The following is a 22,861-nucleotide window of genomic DNA, read 5'->3' as shown; positions in this document are numbered from 1 at the left end:
GAAGTAATGATTTTCCATATCCAATTCATGTTCATTGATCATTATAATTCAGTTTCCTGATGAAAGGCATTTCTGAAGTGTTTAGTTCTTCTAGAGAAAACTTGAAATGATAAAATTTTAGAGAAGTGATAGATATCTCAGATTCTTAGACACTCATCAGTTTTACTGAATTATTTTTAAAAAGAGATAGTGAAAGTCATTTGCTACTCGATTTTAAAAATCCTTTTTATTATATGTTACATATGCTTTTTATAGAATTTTTAAGATATAGATATTTCTATGTTTACATCACAGAGTCAATTACTTTTGAACATCTTGGTGTGTTTTTTCCCCAGATATTTTCTGCAAAGCATAATAATTTTTCCTCAGTGGATATCTTTTTATTCAGTTTGCAATGAAAACCTTTGTTGAAATATAGACCATTTCAAGCATATACAAAAGTAGAGTAATAGAGTGACCCTCCTGCCGCCATTACATAGCACCAGCACTTATCAATTTATATCCACTCTTGTCTTCTCTGCATTCTTACTCCTAAAATCTCAATTCCAGGATTGTTCTAAAGCAAATTCCAGATAACATAACATGTCATCTGGGAATATTTCATTACGTAACTTCTAAAGATAGAGATTCTTTTTTCCTAAATATATAATGTTATAAATGCTATCATGTTACTAACATATGTAAGCATTCTCCCCAATTGTCTTGGACTTTATTTTAGTTTGATGGTTCTAGGTTCAAATGAAGTGTACACTTTGTGATTTCTTGGATGTGCCTCTTTGACCTTTTTTTAAAAACATGTTTTTATTGATTTTAGAGGGAGAGGTACGGAGCGGGGGAGAGAGAGAAACATCAGTGTGAGAGAGAAACAGCAGTCAGCTGTCTCCTACTGGTGATGGAGCCTGCAACCCGGGCATGTACCCTGGCCAGGAATCGAACCAGCAACCTTCGGTACAGGTTTTGGCACTCAACCAACTGAGCCACACCAGCAGGGCCTCTTGATCTTTTTTAATGTATAGATTACAATTCCTCTGTATCTTTTTCTTCTTCTTATAACTATTACTGAAGAAACCAGGTTGTTTATCCTATTGAGTCTCCCACAGTCTGAGTTTGCTGATTGAATCCTTGTCATGTTGCTTACCATGTTTTTCTGTTCTTCATATTCCCTGTAAATTGGTGGTTTTGTTTCATTTAAAATTATCTGTATTGATCTTCAGTGAGTGAATGGATGAGAAACTGTAAATTTAGAAATAATGTCAATCTGTCCCTTCTGGGTCAAATACGTGTCTCCTCACCTGTGTTTGATGTGCTGTGATGATGACAGTACCAACGTGATGACTAGGGTTTAGTCCTTTAATAAATGAAACTTTAAAGCAATTATTAGAGGGATTGAGCAAAAAATAAAAAATAAGAGAGAGCTCATTGACATGGACAACAGTGTGGTGATTGCGGGGGTAAGGAGTGGGTGGAGGTGGAAGAGGACAGAGAGAGGATAATGATGATGGAAAAAATAAAATGATTTGTTGAAATGAGATCTTTTTGTTTTTGAAGTTCTGATTCATTTAGGGAGAATGGTTTTGTTTTTAGGTTTTGCCTGAATGTTCAGTTATTTTTGTGGTCTTATAAGTATTACAGGGTTTTTAAAGTGTAAGTTGTTTATTTGATGTAAGATCTATTTGACATACTTCTGGATAATAGTGATGAGGACGTCTAGAAGAATTTGTCAGAGTCACTTTTCTTTGATGCCTAGAGAGTAGGAAGGATTCTGAGTCCTTTTTTAGAAAGAGCAGAGAAGAAAAATGATCTCTTGTAGCTCTGATTTTGTACTTTTATGAGCACAAAATAATCATTTTTAGGATGGAATGTACTCTGAGGATTTACTTATACTTTTAACTGTTAACATGAAATTATATTTTGTTAATTGTCAGAAAAAGAATACAGTGTTCTCTTCATCAATATGCAATTGTGAGGCATATTGAAAATTGCTTAAGTGTGCTGGAATTTCTCCAGCCTTATTAAGTACTAGAGGCCTGGTGCAATTAAATACTACAGTCCGGGAGCCCTCAGGGGCGGGGGGCAACCTGGCGATCAGGGGAAGGCAACGTCCCCATCACACCTCTGCTGCTGCCACTGCTGGCAGCACAAGCCTCGGCCGGCCGTGGTTACCTGAGGCTCGGGTGGCCCTGGGCGGCTGGGGGGCTGAGGGGATGGGGTCTCTGGAGGCAGGCGCATGGAGCGGCCGGACCCACCTGGGGGCGGGCCCAGCCATGCAGTGTGCCTGCTGTCCTGGTGGGGCTGAGGAGACTGGGCGCCGCCATCTTGTGGCCATGGGCACTGGCAGTCAATTAACATATTCCCTCCTTATTGGCTGTGGGCACCACCATCTTTGTGAGGGTGCAATGGTCAATTAGCATATTCATATCCTCTTTATTAGATAGTATTATGTTCTTTGATCTTTGAATTTTGGAATTTTTTTTCTGCATAAATTACTTAAGTATGTAATTGAGGTTATAAATTGATTGCCTTTCTCAATTTAAAATAGTTTGGAACTGAGATTTTTTTTTTCCCCCTTTAATTGCATAGTCATTTTATCTCTTTACCTTAGTAGGAATTTAAACACACACACACACACACACATTTGTGATACTACATGTTTGGTTGCAATAAAACATTTCTTCCTTCCTGAGAGGAACACAATGTAAGATTTAAATCTATGTAATATTGAAATCGTTCTTTATAAAAGGAAAATTCTATACATTAGAATAAAAACTGGCTTACCTCTGGGTTTCTGTTTAATTCTATACCCTTGACAGTCATTGGACTTAGAATCATCCTTAATATCACAGAATGTTGAACTAGCAAGGACTTTAAAGATGTGGGAGGGAGAGCCATCGCAGTGAGGGTGCCCGGTCCTCCCAGGCAGCGGCAGCCTCTTCCCTCCTCCTCTTCCCGCTGCCGGGGCTGGGCTCCCCGCTGAGCACAGGGAGAAGGTGTCACCCCTGTGCTCCCCCACGCACTGGGAAGGAATGCAATTTTTAAGAAATGTTCTTTACATGTGACCTTGTCTTTTGGGAACCAGGAAGGCATGAAAAACAGGACTTAGCTGACTGTTGAGTTGACAGACCTAGAGGAGTGAGGTTGCAGCTTTGGCCGTTGAATTCAGCCTGGTGTCCCTGTGAGTCAGGGCGAAAATCGGCAAACAGATCCACGAAAAAGAGAAGCACTGAGTTAATGCATTAGACCAAACAGGCGGCTGGGGCCTTTTACTGAGTGTATTTACGTGGACTGTGGACATTTTTGTTTCTTTTTTTTTTTTTTTCGAGATGGAGCTTTTACATGCACAAATTGAGAGTAACAGTAATTTTTTGTGTGTCCTCAAAGTAATGTTTGCAGCATGTTGTCAGCATCTTAGAGAAATGTCAAAGGTAACAGTTTGCTATCATCTGTTGAATTTGGGGAGCACCCTTGGTGACGGTAATGAGGTGCCCAGATGAAAGAAACCTGGGCAGTGCTGCACTGCAGCCCTGAGGGGCTCAGGATCTGGGGAGGGAGAGGAACACACTGTCTGGGCTACAGGGTAGGTGGTTGTCAGTGCTTAGTTATCAGAACCAGCTGCTTGCTGTCAGTCGTGGCACGGGGAAGGAAGGACTGGCAGATTCTTGGAGAGTTCTTCAGGAAGGCTTCTGGGAAGACATGGGATTTGTGCTAGACCTTGAAGGAGGATAGGAATCGGTACTTAGATGTTGGCATGGAATTTTCCTGGCCCTGGCAAGCTTGTGTTTAAGCCCCGGGTGGGTGGGCGTGGAGGAGAAAACAAGGGTATGTTTGGGGAATGGCAGCCAATCTAGTCAGGTAAGTGGCTTAACTCTTCTAAGCTTTAGTTGACTCCTTTACAAAAAGGATTAATAACAATACCTATCGCATAGGGTCCTGTGAGGATTAAAATAAGAGTTTTAGAAGCAGAAACCAATTTGCAAAAAGTAAAGAGATGACTCTAAGGGACATCAGGCAGCTGGAGTTTGGCCCTGAAGGTGAAAGTGGATTATTGCGGAGGGGGAAGTCGGCCTCAGGAGGGTTTGCTGCATAGAGTCCGAGCCTGGTTACAGGCCACACTGTGGAGGGAAAGAGGGGAGCTATCCGGACTGTGGACAGTTGGAGACACCAGGCTAACCTTGGGATAAGATAAACTCTCTTCCCTCTCAGCCTGGAGAAAAAGAAGAAATTAAAGGAAAACACACTAGGATAATGTGATGGCATCTTTATATTTTCCAATTGGGATTTTTAGTTTTTGGGTGTTTTTTTGTTGTTTGTTAGTTTATTTGTTTTAGAGAGAGTGTAAGGGAGAGGCAGAGAGAAACATCAGTGTGAGAGAGACACATGGATTGGTTGCCTGCTGCATGTGCCACGACCAGGGCCAGGGATTGAGCCTGCAACCGAGGTACGTGCCCTTGCCCAGAATCAAACCGGGGACCCTTCAGTCCACACGCCGACACTCTATGGCTTACCCCTGGGTTTCTGTTTAATTCTATACAGATTCTAGGGCCCAATCGAGTTTTAAGAAGGAAATGCATAATACTGAAAACAGCTGCTGTGGGGAATGGGATTGGAAATGAATTGGGGATCAACGGAGGACTCGCTGACTCAGCCTCATGAGGTCCAGGGGTTGGTAGTAAGACGGAGTGATGGAGGCTCTGAAGAGTCAGCACATGCGGGAGCCAGGAAAGTATGGCACCGGGAAATAAACTGACAGTCCTCGTGCTCTGGATTTTGGGAGTGGGAGAGCCAAGTGTCCTGTGTTTCTTCAAGAAGCTAAACCATTATTGCCTGGAATGAGGACTTTGATGTGTTCCTTATGTAAGTGTCTTGAAACTGTTTTTGTGTCTCTGCCTAGATCTGCGAAGCCCAGTGCTTGTGTGCATTGGTTTTATTTAGCTTTTGGCTGTGCCCGATAAAACCAGGATCTTTTTCTTTCCAACCCGAGGACTTGGTGAAATCATTTAACCTCTTTCTGTTTCCATAAAATAAGGATCTTAATGTCTACTCACTCTATCCTTATAGTGTAAACATGGGTTTTTCATAAATTATTTCCACTATTATCTGCCAGTCTGGGTCTGATTGGATCTTAGCAGCCTTCATTCATGATTAATTTGCACTTACTTGTGAAATGGACTTCAAAAATTTTTTGAAGTGGATTTCTTTAATGATATACTTAACCCCCCTCTCCCGTGCCCCCCCAACCCCCACCCCCCCAAAAAAAAGGAAAGGAGAGATGCAGTAATTGAAGATTTGGCAAACTTTTTTTTTTTTTTTTTTACATTAGCTGTTCTTCATTATATTTCTTCTAGGTTACATTTCTGCTTTTGAACACTAGATGGGACTAAGATGACTTGTGTTACAATAGTAGCAGAAAGGATTCCACAGCATTCCGACTTCTGAATGAAGTCTTGTCTGCTTCTTGAGAGAATTTAAGTAAACTAGTAACAGATAGGGCTGTTTTCATTTTCTCTGTTTGTATGGCTTCCTTGTTTATTTTAAATGGCGACTTTGATCAATATTTAGATAACATTAAAACCTTATTATATAAGATTCAGGTAGTACAGGCATGCATGGCCAAAATATACCACAATATTTTTCTTATTTGCAACTTACAGAGAAATCTGATAGAAAAATCAAAAGAATTAGTAATGTCTAATGCTCTAACTTTAATCACCATGAGCCTGGCAGATAATTATAAAAAGTACTTGATAATTACCTTGGGAAGAAAAAATTAAACAAATGTTACATATTTCTTTTGTTCTTGTTTCTTTTTTTTCTCCCCTCATTTTAAATGAGCCCTATATTAATTAACAGCTGTCCCTAGAATAAAAATCTTCCTAAAATAAAGGTAATGCATCATTACTAATAATAGCCAAATGATTGTCTTGAAAAAAAGAATAGTATAGCTGGAAATAGAGCTCCATAGCTTTGTCTATACAGTTTATAACAGAATGCATCTAAAGGAATTGTGTATTAAATATACTTTATGAAAATATATATTGTAAGGAAAGTCCCAGTTTCTGTAGGAACTTGTTGGCCTAACAGTGCTTTTTTTCCTTTCACATTTCTAAAATGACATACACATATATCTGTAACCCTAGTCTATAGGTTAAGAAAAATAATACTGTTCCCTGGTTGGTAGCTCCAGTTGGTAGGAGTGCCATCCATACACTAAAAGGTTGCAGGTTTGATCCCCGTTGGGGGCACGTATGGGAGGTCGCAGATTGGTGATTCTCACATCAGACGTCCCCCCACTTCCTCTCTCTCTAGTAATCAATAAACATATCCTTGGGTGTAAGGATTAAAATATAAATATTGTGGGGGAGGACGAGTAGGATATAAATGAATAAAGGAAGAAAAAGAAACTTTATATACTTAAAGAGATTTTCTACTAAAATAATTTTGAGAAAAATCAGCATTAAGTTGGGTTTACATAAACGCACCTTCGGTTACTCTTCACAGTTCACTTAGAAAGGTTGGTTTGCAAAGTGGTGCCTATTTGTTAATGTAATTCACTTAAATTTTGTCTTAGAAAGTTCTTTATTTTTACTGCTTGGAAGACTTTTATTCACCAGAAACTCCAACCACTATTACCTTCTTGGCTTTCTATCTTCTAGTTCCTCATCTAGAGGACTGGGTTGAGATTTTCTGATCTTTCAGGATGGACTCAACAGATCTGGTTTATAAAGTAAGATTGGAGTCTTTGGCATCCTTAGATCAACATTTCCTAAATTGTGTTCTGCAGAACATTGCTGTTCCGCATGATGCTAATAGGTTGCCCACCAAAGTAGCATTTCACAGTGAAATATCTTTAGGAAATGCTGGGTTAAATAATTTGAAACTGGTTTGTTTATAATATAACTCCACAGTCTGATATGCTAATGATATGTTATATTAATCTCTAAGAGGGAGATGTAGTATTTTCCTGAAGTATTTTGACTTTGATTTTTTTTTTAACTTCATTATGCCTATTATCTTTGAGAATACAGATGGGAAATGTTCTACCAACTTTTAAAAGAAGATACTGTGATATGCCTCTATATACCTATCTATTTTGTAATACTACTACAGACCCAGTGTACAAATTTGTGCACCAGTGGGGTCCCTAGTCCTGGCCTGCGGGATTGGGCTGAAACCGGCTCTCCGACATCCCCTGAGGAGTCCCGGATTGCAAGAGGGTGCAGGCTGAGGGACCCCACCGGTACACAATCGGGGCCAGCGAGGGATGCAGGAGCTTGGCCAGCCAGGGAGGGACCGTGGAAGGGTTCTAGGGCGTGTCTGGCCCATCTCGCTCAGTTCCAATTGGCTGGACCCCAGCAGCAAGCTAACCTACCAGTTGGAGTATCTGCCCCCTGGTAGTCAGTGCACATCATAGCGACTGGTCGACTGTCTGCCCCCTGGTGGTCAGTGCACATCATAGCGAACTGTTGAGCAGCCTTAGCATATCATGAGCATTTTACACTTTGATTGGTTGAACGGACGACCGGACACATAGCATATTAGGCTCTTACTATGTAGGATCATAGCTACTTCCGTGAATATTGTGTTAGCCTGGCAAGATCCCAACTCTGGTTTCATCCAACTTTCTGCCTGCTGTATGCCTGTGCCTAGGCATTTGAGTATAGCTGGAGATAGAGGCGTGCAGGCAGACACACACACACACACACACACACACACACACACACACACACACCATACTGATTGGTTTGACTTCACCTTCATGACCGCTAGCCTCATGTGGGCCCTTAGTTCTGCCCTATAATACTACTACAGATCCTTGTCCAGTCTCCCAGACCACTAAATGTCACTCCTATCTTTCCCCCCTCAGATTTCTCACACCCCCTTACCTATTCTCTCTCTCAGCTGGTAATCTTGCTTCCTATTGCATTGAGAAAAAAGACACAGTCAGAATGGATGTTCGGTGCTTCCAGTATCTCATCTGCTGGGTACCTTCCTGATCTCTGCCCACAGACTGGCCCTTCTCTGTAACTGAACAATGCACTGCTGCCCTCACGCACGGGATCCCCCTCCCCTGAGTCAGTTGTTCTGCATCAATAGGTCACCCTTGTCTATTGAATTATTCCTACCAGTACCCAAGTGGAGCAGGGATTTTTGTTTATTTCCATAGCTGTTGTAGTCTCAGCACCATGGATGGTGCCCTGATCGTGGTGGTTGCTCAGCGTATATTTCTTGAATAAATGGAGTAATATTTCCCATCCTTTCAAAAAACATGTTATTTTGAAGTCATTCTACTAGTAAACTTCAAGTTTGTAAAATAGTACAGAGAATTTCCATATGTGCCTTGCCAGCTTCCCCTAGATATTTCCCAACTTAAGAAACAAACAAACAAGCTTCCCTTTTGCTATCCAATGTCTCATAGCTCAGCTTCTTTTAAGAACAAAACTCCTTAAGCATATTTTCTGTACTAGCCGTCTCCATCTTTTCTTCCTCCTTTTAACCCCACTCTAGTCAGGCTTTTGCCCTTTCCTAGCCCCAGTTCCCCTCAAACGGCTCTTATCAGGGACCCTACTAATGGCCTTTATAGGCAGTGATCAGCTTGGTATTAACCCTTTGCACTCGCTTGCTTTTTTCTCGATTCCTTTATTCTAATGCTAACCGTGTCGAGTCACACTCGACATCCGAGTGCAAAAGGTTAATATATTAGGTGAGTGAAAGATCCTTTGGTTTAGCAATTTTTTTTCCAAATAAGATCTATTGTAATAAATGGTTCACGATCTCTAATTACTGTTTTTCTACTTTTGCTAGTACTTGACAATTTATCCCGATAGTTACAATTTTTAAATTTAAATCTACAGGTGTGAAGCATCCAGCCCACACATTCATCCTGTTGGTTGGTGTAAAGAACATAGACGAGCCCTTATCACTCCTCCAGGTTTGTGTCTACTGTATGTCTAATATTGTTCTCATATATCAGAAGTCGGGAAATGTTTTCTGTAAAGGGCTGGGTAGTAAATGTGTTTGACTTTGTAGGCCATACAGTCTCTCTCACAACTATTCAGTTGAGATGAAACACAAAGGCAGCCACAGACAGTATGTAAATGAATGAGCATGTTGTGCTGCAGTAAAACTTGAGTCGCAAAAAGAGGCCGCCGCCTGCAGGCAATAGCATGCTGACACTCGATACACCTGAAAGTATAGAAGTGTTGCCTTAGTCTCCAGATTCCCCACCTTTGAATTGTTTGGAAAAACAGCAAGTTCTGTTTTAAAAGATCTTTCATTTCTCAAATGGAAATTCATTTCTAGCTAGACTTTTAAGTTAATACACATTTAAATATGTTGTCTCACCATAGAAGTGAATTGTCTAAGGCTTTGATGAGCCTGGAGAAATGGACACATGGGTAGCCTTTGTGGGTGGGGCCTGGACCATCCGTGTCAAGGTCCATCCTATCAAAAAGCACAATGTGCACGTTGAAGTGGGATTCGGGGTTTTTCCCTAGATCAGAACTTACGCATTCACTTTTCCTTTTTCTGTTGTGATTCCTGGTTCTGAAAGTAGATTTCACAGCTTTATGGTAGTGATTAATACCTCTCTGCCCCCTGAAGTTGTCAGGTACTTCAGCTGTCTGCCTCCGGCCTAGTGCCATCTCAGCTTACTCACTCTGTCTTTAACAGGGAACAGTGTAACTGCTGATAAATAGTCTTCTTTGTCAATTTGTGTTTATCTTCATGTGCTAAAGAACAGATTCTGTGGCTTCACCATAATAATTAAGGCATTGAGTTTCTGAGCATCACTGTGTAAGGTGCCATGACTGCTGCCTATATGAAAAGACAGGGTCATCAGCTCCCAGCAGTCACTTGGCTGTAGAGGTTCCTTGTGGACACTCATGCGAGTAATGAAGACTCCGTTATCTCAGGGAAAGGATGGCTCCTTGGTTTGCCCGCAGCATGAAAATAGCAGAGGCTCAGCTTGGAGCTTCAGATACTTGTCTCGTTCCATCCTAACAGCTGGTTCCGTGTTTAGGCTTGTCCCCAGTTCCTCTTTACTGTATCTCACTGAGTGTCTGGACATTTATTCCCAGGGGACCATCCATTCCTGTGATGGGTGAGGCGAGTCCTTTCCACTTTCTGAGTTTTCTCACATGTGAAGGAACAGAAGCCTCTGTCCTTTACTGATTTACCAAACCGTTTTGAAGGTGAAAGAATATTTACATAAATCACAAAGTGTTAAAGCTAGGTATTAGTAGTTTTATGGCCCAAATGTGGTGCTGCCTGAAAGACTTCTAGTCAGTTCTCCTGTGTCCTGTGACTCATGTAATATTAGGAGCTGGTGAGTAATGATCACCACCGTCACCATCCAAATTGCTGTGAGGATTCCTTTATTTTTATTTATTTACTAGTATCCCTGTGCACGAATGTGTGCGCCAGTAGCTCCCTGCCACCCTCCTGTAGCTCTCCGCCTGCTGCCCCGCCCTCCTGCAGCTCCCTCCGCCCTCCCGCCCTCCCTCATAGCTTGCTGCCCTGCCTCTTGTAGCTCGCTGCCCCGCCTCTTGTAGCTCGCTGCCCCACCCTCCTGCTGATCCGTGATCCAGTCGTTATTCTTCACAGCGTAACGACCATTTGCATATTACATCTTTATTATATAGGATTTTAATCCTCACCCGAGGATATTTCTCCATTGATTTTTAGAGAGAGGGAAAGACAGAGAGAAACATTGATGTGAGAAAACACTCTGATTGGTTGCCTCCTGCACATGCCCTGACCAGGGCCCAGGCCAGGAAGGAGCCTGCAACCAAGTTACGTGCCCTTGACTGGAATCAAGCCTGGGACCCTTCAGTCTGCAGGCTGATGCTCTATACACTGAGCCAAACTGGCTAGGGCTGAGGATTCCTTTAGATTTCCCAATTTTATATCAGTCTGATTTTTTTCCTTATCACCTCTTTGGTCGTAATCAAGGATCTGGTAAATATACAGAACCAGTGAACAACAGATTCCTGGTTAAGTCTTCACAACACTGAGTTAGGTACCTGGGGAGGTGTGGTGTAAAGCATAATTGCTGACTTCTGATGTGAGGCAAAAACCTTTCATGGACTTTTACCATTCATTAGAGAAGAAAATATATACCATTTGACAAATTAAGAAAATAAAGAATTGCATGTTAAAAAGTGCCAAACACACAACATTGTGAATATAATCAGTGCCACTAACTATATACCTAAATATGGTTAAAATGGTAAATTTTGTGATATATATTGTAATACACACAGTTTTATAAGTTAAAAAAAACAAAACAAAAAAAAAAAACCTTCCAAGTAATGCGACTGGTTGGTAGGGCCTGTACTGATTGATGTTACTCTATTCTTTCACTCCATGACATAGTCAGTGTTCTTTCTCGGGTCCCTTTTTGCTGTGGGCACGTTCCTGGCTTGATCTCTGATATCAGCTACTCTCTGACACCCCTGCTACTTTGTGGATCAGTTTCTTGAGCACTTGCTGGCCACGTCTGTGTTCTGTCTAATCACATAATAAATCTACTGTTTTCTCCCCCTAGAATTAAAGTCTTCATGCCTTTTTAAATGATGTTTATTTTGAATTTCTGAAATTATATATTTAAGACATACTTAAAAAAAAGTTTATAGTGGAAATAAAGATAACCAATGTGTCTTTCCAGAAAAACCTCTTTGCCTCTATATATGCACATACATGCAGTCAGCTTTAATGTTACTTAAATTATGGAAGACGGGGTCCTTAAAAATATATTGTAAAATGTTTGTGTACACAGAAATCCTTGCATATTTACTCTCTAAAATGTTTATTTGAAAATGATTTTAAATGTGCAGAAAAGCTGCAAGAATAGTACTGTAGACCCATTCAAGTTTATCAGTTGTGCCAGAGATGGCATTTATAGCAAAAAGATCAAGCATTGCATTTAGTTGTCGTATCCCTTGACTTTCATAACTGCAGTGTGTGTGAAGATTGCAGATTAGTCTCTTCATTCTGTAGTGTTACTTCATTTGTGTTTGCTTGGTGTTTCCTCGTGGTTAGACCCAGGTTATGTGATTTTTGGCAGGAAATCATAGAAACAATGCTGTGTTCTCCTTACATCCTTTCAGGTGGCACGTGGTGTCAGTTTGTCTCATTACTGGTTGATTTTACCATTAATTGATCGAGATCGTATTTTCTAGGTTTCTCCACCAATGTAGTTTATGGAGAGATGCTTTGAGAGTCTATAAATAATCCTGTTTCTCACTCCTATGTCACTCACTGATTTTAGCATCTGTTGATATTTCTAGTATGAATTACTATTCTGAAAGTTGCTAAATAGTAATTTTTCTTATTTTATTACTCCTTGTACATAATGAGTTGATATTCTTATGCCAAGAATAGCTTTCTTGCCTTCCCATTTATTCATTTAACTTATTGATATCGGTGTGGACCCATAGATTACTGATGTCACCAGTGGGTTATAATTCATTACCAGCATTATTTTCATGTCCAGATTTTCTCATATTTGGCCAGTAGGAGCCGCTTTAAGCTGGTTTCCATATCCTTTTGAGAACATCCTTCTTTCTGGCTCAGGCTTATCTTGTGCCTTCCCTGACCCAACCCTGAAGTCAACCATTTCTCCCAGTCTGCATGGTCCTTTTTACTAGAGAAGGATATTTAGAAAGTAAGATCTGGACTCCAGATGTGCTCATTGCTGCTTCCATCTTCTCAGTGGAGATAGGAAATATGTAAATATATAAAAATTTATTCATCTTTATTTTTATGTCATTTATATGTATTAAAAACCATGAATTTTTATTATTAGCTCTAATTCATATTTCACAATACTGAGTTTATTCTGGTTTTCCACTTTGCGGAATTATACCTCTCGTTTTAGTCCATGAGAAATCTGGCTTCTGTTATTTATAATATGTTTACTGGTATTTTCAGTCCTCTTTATGTAGTCAGTTTCCCACTCTACTGGACTATCATTAATTCCTGCTTGGGGCTACCATTTATTGCTGCCTGGGGCTGCCTAATGGAATTTGGACTCTGGAGAAAGGACAAGGGGGCAGGAGGGAAGAAGGGTGGGTCCTTTTAGACATGGTATGATATTTTGTCATGTTTGTTTTATCTAACAATATGACGATATATCTGGAATATTTCACATATTAGTATATATAAATCTAACTTATGTTTAATGAACTCTTTTATATGTACTATACAGCTTTTTGCACAGTTCTGTAGTGATGGTCATTTAACTGGTATTTGCATTTTCACATCTACAATTGTCTTTGTAATACATATATGTGAATTTCCTAGAGTATTGGAAGTAAAATTGCTAGATTAAAGAGTATTTATGTTTGTGTGTTAATGTGTTTTTGTATGTGTCTTGTGTTATAATACTACTAGTGGCCGGGTGCATGAAATTAGTGCACGGGGGGGGGGGGGGGGGGGGGGGGCGGTGCCTTAGCCCAGCCTGCACCCTCTCCAATCTGGGACCCCTCAGGGGATGTCTGACTGCCGGTTTAGGTCTGATCCCTGCGAGATCGTGCCTAAACCGGCAGTCGGACATCCCTCTCACAATCCGGGACTGCTGGCTCTTAACTGCTCCCCTGCCGGCCTGATTGATGCCTAACTGCTCCCCTGCTGGCCTCATCACCCCCAGTTGCCCTCTCCTGCTGGCCTGATTGTCCCCAACTGCCCTCCCCTGCCGGCCCAATCACCCACAACTGCCCTTTCCTGCCGCGAACTGCCTCATCCACTGGGACCTGCCTCCTCCGTGTGAGGCGGCAGAGACTCCGGGACCAGCCTCCTCCACACTGCGTGGAACCACAGGACCCCCAGGCCTCACCGCGCGGAGTGGCTGCCGGGCCCCACCTCCACTGTGCAGGCGGCCATCATGTGGCAGCCATTTGTGGCAGCCATCTTGTGACGACGACGCGCGCGAGGACCACCTAGGCTTTTATTAACATAGATTCTTACCTGAGACTGTAAATTGTATATATACATATAAAATTTTCATTTAAAAGTTGATAGGGAAATCATGATCAAGATGAAAGCAATTTCATTACTATAAATAGTTCTGAATGTGGAACTAGTTTAAAGTTACTATGTGTAATAAAAACATAACTTCCTATGTTATAAAGATAGCATTTCATAATATTATAGGTCAATTTGTGGTTCTCACTATCGTTTTGATTAAACCTAATAGGATTTAATTTTTTTCACTCTTAGGTTATCCAAATGTGAAACATTTTTCTTGGGATAAATATTTAGAAGAAACCAATTCTTTACCTGCTCCTGCAAGAGCTTTCAAAGTGGTGAGAGAATATATTTTATACTGTTTGATTAATTTGTGTTGTGATAATGTTCATTCATTGAAATTTAAGAACAGAAAGAGATAGTACTGATGAATTGGAATAGGAATGGGAAGGAAACAGAAGGTAAGGGAAGAATAAGAAATAAAATGTATTTAAAATTTTTTTCCATCTCAAAAAACTTGCTTCATAATTTATATTTCCCAAGAACTTAAGGGTAAAGAAATATATGTTAAATATTAAAATTTTTTATCTTACATAAGTATTATAAACAATACTTTTCTTTAAATTATCCTTTTGTGTATAAGTTGCTAGGATTTTTAATGATTTCTCTAGTTGGCTTTTAGGTGCCGTATTGATTGTTTTGTATGCTGTACATAATTTTTGCACTTAATTTTCAGAAAAACACTTTATTTCACCCATTTTATAGAGGAGAGATGTGGATTTCAGAAAATTTAAGATATTTGTCTAACATAGCAAATAATTACCTTGCCTTCTACTAGTAGCCCTAGCTTTTTCAGAGGTTTAAGGCTTTCTGCTGACTGTTGTAGGTCCTTATTCTCATTCCTGTTCCTACTAGAGTGATTCTATATGGTATGTTTTGATTGCTAATTTTCTTCTTTCAAAGATATATTCAACTTTTTGCTTTCATTACCACCTTTAATCTTCATGTCTTAATTCTGACATTTTAATGTTCTCTTAAAAAAATAGTTTTCATGCTTGTTGATTTTTGCTAAGGTAACTCCCTCTAATGAGAAAACAATTCTTCTTCCCTATGGCTAATCAAATAATCAAAATATTTTTAATTTCACCTTAAGATCTTTTGCTTTCTATTTGCTTCTATAGACTAGGTTTGGCCATGTGATGTGGGATTGTGTTTTTGATATAGGAGGGTGAAGTCCAAAGCCATTCTTGAAACTTGAGGGTTTGAAAGGCTGGTTTTCTGAATGGCTCATCTTTTTTAATTTTATTTTTTTTAATTCTATTTTTGTGACATAGAGCCTACCTTCTCTTCCTCTTAATTTCACTGTATAAAATTTTCTTTTGTGGCAGAAACCTCCACATGGATTCCAGAAAAAAATGAAGATGGAGGTTATAGACAAAAGAAATCCCATGTTCATTAGAGTGGCCACAGTTGCAGACACAGATGATCACCGAATAAAAGTGAGTGCTTTCTGTTGTGGTTTTGCTTTGCCTTTTGTTGCAAGATGTCTTGGATGGAAACTTCAGCAGATCTTTAATTTGTGAAGTCCTACAATTAAATTAGTAAAACCACAGGACTAGGCAAATTAAGTGTTTGTGCATCTTCATAAGTCAGTATTTACCCAGTTTTTTTCTTTAATCTATGTAAGTTTTTTCTTTAATTATGACTAGCTTTTAATGTCATATCTACTTTCTCCAAACACACACTCAATATAGTAAAAGTCAGTCATAATTGAGAGAAGACTTCTTACGTAGATAATAGAGACATTTCCTCTAAATAGAATAGCTCACTGTCTAGTAGTATGCTCTTTTTTAAAAAATTGAAGACTAATGATATTTGATGGGGTATGTTAGATGTAGACCTTTCAGAAGGATATCTTGCCTTTTAATACAGGACAAGTAAAGAGAAATAATTTTATGGATACAGTCGGTGTTTAGTCCGAGTTGGGGTACTAAAAGCCGAGCCTCTCTCCTGAAGGAAGCAGACGGCAGGAGGATGGGTCTGGCTTGTCACGTCTGAGCGTGATGAAGTGAAGGGTGGCAGCTGCTTCAAGGGAGGAGTCAGAACTTCTTGTCTCGGTTTCTGGTTTCAGCATTAAATTCACCGCAAACCAGAACAATGTGTGTTTTGCTTGCTTCACAGGATCGTTTAGAATCTCTGTTAGGTATAACAATAGTTATAACCACAGCCAGATGTTAGATTTACAAGGTGTACAGGGTAACATTTGTGGTGATAATCATGTGAGAGATTTATGTTATTATCATTATTTTGTCAATGAGGCTGGGGCTCAGAAAGACTGTAAATGAATTCCTTATTAATTAAGGGCAATGGCAGAACTAGGTCACAGTCCTAAGCTGTAGAAGTCTAATTTTTTGCTAAAAAATCAAACCCTTAAATATCTTCAGTGAGATAATGTATAAGAAAATAAATTATAAAATAACATGAAAAACCTGAGTATTGAGGTTTTTCAAGTATGGTATTTCTATAAAATAGAAATTTTAATATTTAATTCACTATTTTTAACATTATATAATTACTTAATAGTAAAATTTTCTAAATAATGGAAGATCTGTGTTAACCTTTTTCAAATATTCTTGTTAATTGTCTTTTATTTTATGAGTTTTGAGTTTGAAGTCTTGCTTAGAAAGGCTCTCCCACTCTAAGATTACCAGTACATTCACTCATGCGTTCTTCTAGAATATTTATTGTTCAGTTTTTAATGTCTTGTAAGGAGTAAGAGATTCATAGACTTTAAAAAGGAAACCTAGATAGCAAACTTGATTTAAAAGCAAAACATACAGGATGGGGCAAAAGTAGGTTTATAGTTACTTATATGGAAAATAACATAATAATCTATATATATATAAAAGCCTAAGCGACCGTCCGACCATTTCACTGTCTGACTGGTAGCTATGATGTGCAATGAGCACCAGGGGGCAGACGCTCTGACTGGTAGTTGTGACACACACTGACCACCAGGGGGTAGACACTCAACGCAGGAGCTGCCGAGCTTGGGTGACTTGGCAGCTGCGGTTCTCGGGTGATACACCTGGAACCAGAGAGGAGGGGGCCCGATTCCAGGGTGCGTTACCCAAGAACCACCGTCTCACAATCTGGGACCCTTCAGGGGATGTCGGAGAGCCGATTTCAGCCCAATCCCCACAGGCCACGCCGAGGGACCCCACTGGTGCACGAATCTGGTGGAATGACCGGTCGCTATGACACGCACTGACCATCAGGGGGCAGATGCTCAATGCAGGAGCAGCCCCCTGGTGGTCAGTGTGCTCCTGCAGGGGAAGCATTGTTCAGCCAGAAGCTGGGCTCACGGCTGGTGAGCGCAGCACTAAGAATGTCCAACTGAGGGCTTAGGCCCGCTCCACTTAGGTGGAGAGCAGGCCTAAGCCCTCAATCGGACATCCCCCAAGGGCTCCCGGACTGCAAGAGGGCGCAGGCCAGGGAGTCCCCCAACTGAGGGACTCCCCCACCCCAAGTGCATGAATCTCCGTGCACCCAGCCTCTAATTAATAAATAATGATACAAGAATCAACTCTGTTTCATGTACTCAGAACTGTAAACCTACTTTTTGCCCCATTGTGTACATAGCCTGTCAGTATATCTTTCACCTACAAGATAAAAAATATGTCATACTGCAAGATATGCAGCCGATTCTTAGTGACCATGCCTAAAAGACCACCAGCCCTTTTACCTGGTGCCCAGTAAAGATGGTAGCACTGACCACTCTGTAAAACCTCTTTGAGAAATCTTGTAATTACTTATGAGGGGAAAAAATAGCTAAAAATGCATTTGATGGAGGGGTATTGTGTAAAATGGGTATAGTTAATAGGGCATTGCATTTTTTAAAAGTATTTTTAACATTATTTTAGGAGACTTGACATGTATACTAAAGGTTCTTCTGCCTCTCCACTCTCCCCAACCACTGCCCTTCGCTTTCCTGATTTATGCATTTCTTTAGTAATACTTATTGGGCGTTTGGTGTTGCTTCTATGAAGATGTTAATTACTCAAGTTGCTTATTGAGCGGTATATGTAACATACCTGTAGAAGTATTGCCAAAATGTGCCTTTGGCAAGACCTTTATTGATGGCTAGATAATTTGAAGATAGATCAAAAGTGCTCCTTTTCTTATAGTATGGATGAAGTAATTTAAATAATTGAAACAATTTATTTGGTATTAAACCTACTATATAAGTTAGAAGAGAATGAATATGATTACGATGGGCAGACCTCAATTGCTAAATTTCTTTTTTGTTGTCCAGGTTCACTTTGATGGCTGGAATAGTTGCTATGATTACTGGATAGATGCAGATTCTCCTGATATTCACCCCGTGGGCTGGTGTTCAAAAACCGGGCATCCTCTTCAGCCTCCTTTGAGTAAGAAACCCAAGGATAACAAAAAAATGTTTCCATTTTCTTGTATAATGCTTAATATTTTCTTTTCCCTTATCATTCTCTTTTCTTTATAGTTGTCCATATGGAAAACAATATGATAATTAATAAATAATTATGCTATACAATTCTTCTCTATGTAATTCTTTTCTCTCTTACTACATTTTTAAATACTTGGAGCAAAAAAATATATAAAGAAAAAATTTAATATCTGAAAAAGTAAAGTGAGTATAGACATTCTTTTACTTTTATTTAGAAGTGGTCATCACCTTTTAAAATTAGTACTGAATTTTTGGAAGGCAGTTTGTTAGACTATCAAAATTTAATGTATCATTGTCAGTATGCTAGTAGTGAGTTTATAATATAGTTTTGCAAAATGTTGTCATTGGGAGAAACTGGACAAAGTGTATAAGGGACCTCCCTCTGGCCCTGGTCCGTGTGGCTCAGTTGGTTGAGTATTTTCCTGTACACCGAAAGGTTGCCAGCACAGTTCCCTATCAGGGCACATGCCCAGGTTGCAGGTTCAGTCCCTGGTCAGAGTGCATACAGGAGGCAACCGATCAATGTTTCTCTCTCCCCTCTCCCCTTCTCTCTTCCTTTCTCTCTAAAATCAATAAAAACATTTTTTTAAAGGGACCTCCCATACTTATGACTGCTTGCAAATCTACAATTATCTCAGTGAACATTACAGTTATTTATTTATTTTTAATATATTTTTATTGATTTCAGAGAGGAAGGGAGAGGGAGAGAGAGAGAGAGAAACATCAATGATGAGAGAGAATCATTGATCGGCTGCCTCCTGCACGCCCCCCACTGGGGATGAGCCTGCATCCCGGGCATGTGCTCTTGACCCGAATCAAACCTGGGACCTTTCAGTCTGCAGGCCAACACTGTATCCACTGAGCCAAACTGGCTAGGTAAACATTACAGTTTTTTGGGTATTTTTAATTATTTTTTTAAGACATGGTATTGTTTACAGTATATTTAATATAACAAGACTTGGAAACAAATATTGGTTAAATAAGCTGTGGTACACTCATACAGCAGATACTATGCAATAGTCATAAAGACTATTACTATTGAGATGCAACAATTTATAAGACAAGGTTTTTACTCTTTCAGAATAGTACACATCTATGTTGTTCTTTTCATGTGGAGAAATAAAACAAAACAAAAAACCTGGTAACATGTATTGGATGTATCAGATCCACATCTAGGAGGGTTCATATTAACGGAGTTTGAAATGTGGAAAGGGGGTGGCTTGACTGGGATCTGTAACTGTTCTTTTGTCTCCAGTGTGTTTAAAGTTTTCACAGTGTACAATTCATACGTTATGTTATTTACTTGAAAAAGTTTAGACTCTCATTAATTCATATTAGGTATCTCTGGAATTTGTGACATTTGAAAGGGTTTTGGATGAAAGTTTACTATTTCACTATTGAAGAAAGACAAAATAGTGTGCACAAAGTCATAGGGGGGAGCACCTTTAGAAGTAGAGACTTTCAAGACATTTTTACTTCTATAGGATCTCCTTCCTTTTTTTGTTTATATATGTACTGACTTATGTATTAATTCCAAAGTAGATTTTTCCACTCTTACTACCTGATTAACTTTATGCTCCTTCTTTCTTTTTTGCTTTGTCATAGGCCCTTTAGAGTTAATGGAAGCTTCAGAACAAGGTGGATGCTCAACCCCAGGATGTAAAGGGATTGGTCATTTTAAGAGAGCGAGACATCTGGGTCCTCAGAGGTATGGGGTGCTGTGGCTCACATGGGGATTCCTTACATGGTCAGATAGGGGGTGTTATATGTACAAGATAATGGTTTTCATGTATACTGAATAGATGTGAACTAATTTTAAATTCAGATCCATAGGAATTGTGGTTACCATGGTGATCCTGTAAAAACGCAGAGTATATCTGTAGTTAAATCTTCCTGGGAGAGAATGTATTCACAGTTTAAAATAGATTTACTCTAGTTATTTGGCTTTTATGACTACTGTAGACACTTAGCTTCTGAAACAGTTATTTTGGGTTGAACATTAATAATGAGAAGAAGGTAGGTCCTGTTATTTGTTTGGTAGAACAAATTATGTGATTGGGTGACACAATGATTTGAATACAAAGAGGTAATATTGTTGTAGATTAGCTAAGAACACAAAAAGCACAAATATAGTCAAACATGAGAATGTGCTGATCAAAAAAGCATTTTTCTATATTTTCCTCTTATCTCTAATTAACTTAAAAAAGAAACCAAATTTATACATTTGAAATTGAATGTATTATTTAGGCAATTTGGGGTCTTTTTTAGATTTTTAAAATTTTTACTGAAATACCGAGAAATTGCTGTGATTTAAGTCTGTGGTTTTTTTTTTAAAGAACAAAAGTATTATCTGTGTAGGTGTATGTTAAAGAAACTGTTCTACCTGCATGTTAATTGGATTGCCCAGTAAGAAAACGATTCCTTGTTTATGTAGATTGTGCAGGTTGTGAATCCAGGTCTTTAAAATATCTAAAGATTGCACTGGCTGTTTCTCTCAGAGTTAATAGGAATTGTAAAATTGGTGTGATTACTTTCTTCTTTATATAGTTTCCTCTTTCCTTCATTTCTACCACCTCCCTACAATGCTGCTTATCTTCCTTTTGCAAACCTCCTCCTGAGTTATTTTTATGAGGTTCAGGATGTTCTAGAGTAAAAAGTCTGAGCATAGAAAGGGTGATGATTCCATTTGCAAATATCCATTTAGAAACCCTTTTTGTTGTTTGTATGATTGCAATCCAAAAGTTACACGATTAATTTAAGCTGAGTTAAAAATACTGCATCTTAGAAGTTATTTACTGTTGCAAAGTAAAGAAGACTGGATTATTTTCAGACATTATGTAAGTCTAAATGCCAGAAATAACTCATTAGCATGCTGAATTTCCATTAGATATTTATAAATTCTTTTGTTCAATAAATACTTTTGAGCAGCAGTTTTTTTCCTTAATAGCTAACACTTATTGAGTATTAATTTACTCTGTGAGATATTGCACTGATAATTTTACATATATTGATGACTTTCAAATGACCCTAAAATACAGAACTGTTATTTTCTCTGAATTTTTGAAGAGGCCACTGTGGCACTTAGAGGTATACTGACTTGCCTAACTGACAGCTAGTTGAGGAGGGAGTTGGGAGTAGCAGTCAGTGTAACTCAAGGGTCTGTGCTCTTGGCCACTTTCTTCTCACTGCCTGTGAAGGCCCTGCTCCATGAATGAGTCCCAGACCCAATCCTCAAATATCTCATGGCTGAATGGAACTATATATAAGCTGTACATAATTAAAATAGAGACACAAAATGGTAACTAAACATTGAAACTTTGACACATGTACCTATGAAGGAAAAGACATTTTGTTGGGCTGCAGTAGAAAATTTTTAAAAAGATTTATTTTTGGTCTTCTGGAAAGAAAACCCACCGTATGGCAATGTCCATGATCTCTTCAGAAGTGCTTTTGGTCTGAGCCACGAGTTTTGCCTGTCACTGCCAGGTCTGTGGTGGAGAGTCATTCCCCCACTACCGCCCCTAGGCCCTGGCCACTCCCAGGACCTCCTTTCCCCAACTGTACTGTCCTTCCACTGGCCACACCCCCTTCACATGGAAGACTTTATTGAGACATGTAATAAGGCAATATTTCAGTGTAATTAGAACCATAGTGGATAATTACTTACTTTTTTGGAACAAGAGAAGAAGTTGACCTTATGCCTTAAAAGACATGCATTGGTAAAGAAGCTGTGTTTAGGGCATAACCGGTAGGTCTGTGCATAAGTCTGCCTAGAGCCTCAGGGAGGAGGATGCAATTCAGAGAACTAGTGGGGAGTTAGCTCCTGCCCAAGGCCGATCTTCCTTGTCCTCAGCCCCTTCCACTGGCTTTTCTTAGTCTCCCGACTCTGATCTCCTATTTACAACACTCGGAGCTCTTTATCTGGCAGGATATTAATTTTTAACAGACACAGACTATTTTCCATTTCATTAGTAGACTTGTGGAGTGGCTGCTGCATCATGGATATGCTCTGAAAGGCTCATTTCACTGGCACTTATTTTTGTCCTTGCTAAGAATGCTGTGTTTAAGGAAACATAATGAGAAAATTCTCTTTGGATTAATTTACTGAGAAACTGCATAAATCAAAACATGCATTCTTTGCTTAGATAACAAAGAAAGTTTCTCTCTTAGCAAGAATAATCAATTGTATGAACATGCAAGAAAAGGCCTATGTTTTGACTAGCATTTGTTGTTGGCTTCTCTGAAAATTATAATAGTTGGGTTTGATCAAAGACGCGTTTGAAATAGAACATGTATCTCAACAGTGGGATTTAGAATGTAGTGTTTTTAACTGCCGAAATCAAAATGATCAGTAAAAGAGTTGGATGTGGATACAGTATTCTCCTCTGGGCAGATTCGGTAGCCAGATGGCCT

General features: G+C 39.4%; 1 protein-coding gene across 1 annotated transcript in view; it reads left to right on the top strand.

The window, feature by feature from the left end:
* L3MBTL3 (L3MBTL histone methyl-lysine binding protein 3) overlaps positions 1 to 22,861 on the top strand; it is a 92,349-nt gene that overhangs the window by 49,873 nt on the left and 19,615 nt on the right. The window contains exons 14-18 of the mRNA XM_028142468.2: positions 8,850 to 8,926; positions 14,215 to 14,300; positions 15,351 to 15,461; positions 18,278 to 18,392; positions 20,054 to 20,156. Coding sequence (XP_027998269.2) covers positions 8,850 to 8,926; positions 14,215 to 14,300; positions 15,351 to 15,461; positions 18,278 to 18,392; positions 20,054 to 20,156 — 492 coding nt within the window. The remainder of the gene's footprint in view (positions 1 to 8,849; positions 8,927 to 14,214; positions 14,301 to 15,350; positions 15,462 to 18,277; positions 18,393 to 20,053; positions 20,157 to 22,861) is intronic.

This window comes from Eptesicus fuscus, chromosome 10 (assembly GCF_027574615.1).
Source record: "Eptesicus fuscus isolate TK198812 chromosome 10, DD_ASM_mEF_20220401, whole genome shotgun sequence".
Taxonomy (NCBI): domain Eukaryota; kingdom Metazoa; phylum Chordata; class Mammalia; order Chiroptera; family Vespertilionidae; genus Eptesicus; species Eptesicus fuscus.
This window is presented reverse-complemented; position numbering and strand designations above follow the sequence as displayed.